We start from the raw sequence: 2,500 nt of genomic DNA, 5'->3' as shown, positions 1-2,500 counted from the left end.
CAATGACTTTAACCTGGATCTTTCATGAATTGATCTGATTTGAGTCGATTCAAAGCTCCTGATTCATTCGAGTCAAACATGTCTGCAGGGTGAAGGTGGACCGGCCGCAGGAAGTGGTCACAGGAAGTCCCACCGTCATCAAGATGCTGGTGAGTTTCTACCGTCACGCTCGCGGTCAGAACGCGCTGAAGGACGTCCTGGGACCCGCCATCAGAGACGTGCTTCAGGACCGGAGCCTCAACATCCGCACCGACCCCGTGGAGATCTACAAGAGCTGGGTGAACCAGAGCGAGAGCCAGACGGGCCAGAAGAGGTGTGTGAGCCGCACACACACACACACACACACACACTTCTTGAGCTGAGGTGAAGGTGATGAAGCGCTGTAATGACTCTGTGTTCAGCTGTCTGCCGTACGAGGTGAGCGTCGAGGAGGCTTTGAGTCACGCTGAGGTCCAGCAGAGGCTGAGCATCTCCATCACCAACCTGAAGAACCTGACGGAGCGCGTCTTACACGCCATCATCAGCAACACACACAAACTACCGTTCGTAAACTACACACACACACACTAATGGTTTCCAGTCTGGAAGGGTCTTCTCTCTAGAGATGCATTTATTGGATCAGAAATGTAAAAATCGTGAAATACTTATATTTAAAATGTTTTCTATGGGAATGCTATAGGAACCATTACTGTAGCCTTCAGGGTAAAGTTACCTTTATTTTCATAGAGCTCTATACACATGATCAGTCAGATTCAATCAGTTATTAGTTTATTATATTCATATCAGTTATTAGTGCTCAAGTTTTATGGTTGTCCATTATGAAAACGTTTCTGCTTTGAATAAAAGGGAGAGAATATATATAAATATATATATATATATATATATATGACATATATATATATTAGTATAATAAGTATATATAAAATATATATATATATAATACATTTGTCTTGTGTAAGTACACGGAATGTATTGTGTTTGGTTTCTATTGTGTTTGGTTTCTACCCAAATATTTTATATTATTACAAAAAAATTCTCTACAAAAATCAGCATGTGTGAATATTAGATGCCAAACTGATAGAGTTTTGAGGTGTTTGTGTCAGAATGCTCACACACTCATCATGTGGTGTTCTGTAACAGACCTGTGTGTCTCAATCAGGTACGGTTTATGTTACACTGCTAAAGTCCTGAGAGACGCCCTGCAGGAGAAGTTTCCACAGGCCGGGAAGATGAGCTGTACAAGGTACATCTATCATACATTTAAGAAAAAAAGAGTGTAAATTGTTCATATTAAAAAAAAATATATATATATATATATAGATATTTATATTTAAATACTTATAACCTGTGTGTGTGTGTGTGTGTGATCAGATCGTGGGTAACCTGGTGTACTATCGCTACATGAACCCGGCGATCGTGGCCCCGGACGGCTTCGACGTGGTGGAGTTCGGGGCCGGTTCTGCTCTGCTTCCGGGTCAAAGGAGAACCCTGGGCTCTATCGCCCGTATCCTGCAGCACAGCGCCGCTCTCAAACACTTCCACGGAGACTCAGCACACCTGAGAGCGCTGAACGAGTACATCACACACACTCACAGCCGCTTCAGGTGAGGGACTCACACACACACACACACACACACACACACACACACACACACACACACACACACACTCACAGAGCTTCTTCAGGTGAGGGGACACACACACACACACACACACACACACACACACACACACACTCACAGCCGCTTCAGGTGAGGGACTCTCTCACACACACACACACACACAGAGCTTCTTCAGGTGAGGGACTCTCACACACACACACACACACACACACACAGAGCTTCTTCAGGTGAGGGACACATACACACACACACACACACACACACACACTCTCGAAGCCGCTTCAGGTGAGGGACTCTCACACACACACACACACACACAGAGCTTCAGGTGAGGGACACACACCCACACACACACACACACACACAGAGCTTCTTCAGGTGAGGGACACACACCCACACTCACACACACACACACACACACACACTCGAAGCCGCTTCAGGTGAGGGACACACACCCACACACACACACACACACACACACGCACACACACACACTCGAAGCCGCTTCATGTGATTGATGTCAAAGGAGCTGCTCAGAACACACACTTCCTGTCTCACCGCCCTGTTGTCTCCTGCTACAGGAAGTTCCTGCGAGCTGTGTGTGACGTCCCTGAGCCGGAGGAGCGCTTCAACATCGACGAGTATTCAGAGACGCTGATCCTCAACAGACCCGTGATCTACATCAACATCAGTGAACTCATCAACACACACCGAGTCAGTAGATCAGCACACAACTATGATCATGGTTCTTATAGAAATAAAAATATACAACACAAAAAACACAGTAATAGTGCATTGCATTGACCTAGTTGTATTTTTTTACATTTAAATAATCATGAACACTGCAATTAAACAGCTTTATTAATAAATGTCATACT

The 2,500-nt window shown here is 45.0% G+C and overlaps 1 protein-coding gene across 1 annotated transcript in view; it reads left to right on the top strand.

Moving 5' to 3' along the window:
- iqgap3 (IQ motif containing GTPase activating protein 3) overlaps nt 1-2,500 on the top strand; it is a 20,542-nt gene that overhangs the window by 13,561 nt on the left and 4,481 nt on the right. The window contains 6 exon segments of the mRNA XM_043257667.1: nt 89-313; nt 402-542; nt 1,160-1,221; nt 1,224-1,243; nt 1,372-1,604; nt 2,204-2,336. Of these exon segments, the coding sequence (XP_043113602.1) occupies nt 89-313; nt 402-542; nt 1,160-1,221; nt 1,224-1,243; nt 1,372-1,604; nt 2,204-2,336 (814 nt within the window).

The sequence above is a fragment of the Puntigrus tetrazona genome, chromosome 14 (genome assembly GCF_018831695.1).
Source record: "Puntigrus tetrazona isolate hp1 chromosome 14, ASM1883169v1, whole genome shotgun sequence".
In the NCBI taxonomy this organism is placed as follows: Eukaryota; Metazoa; Chordata; class Actinopteri; order Cypriniformes; family Cyprinidae; genus Puntigrus; species Puntigrus tetrazona.
This window is presented reverse-complemented; position numbering and strand designations above follow the sequence as displayed.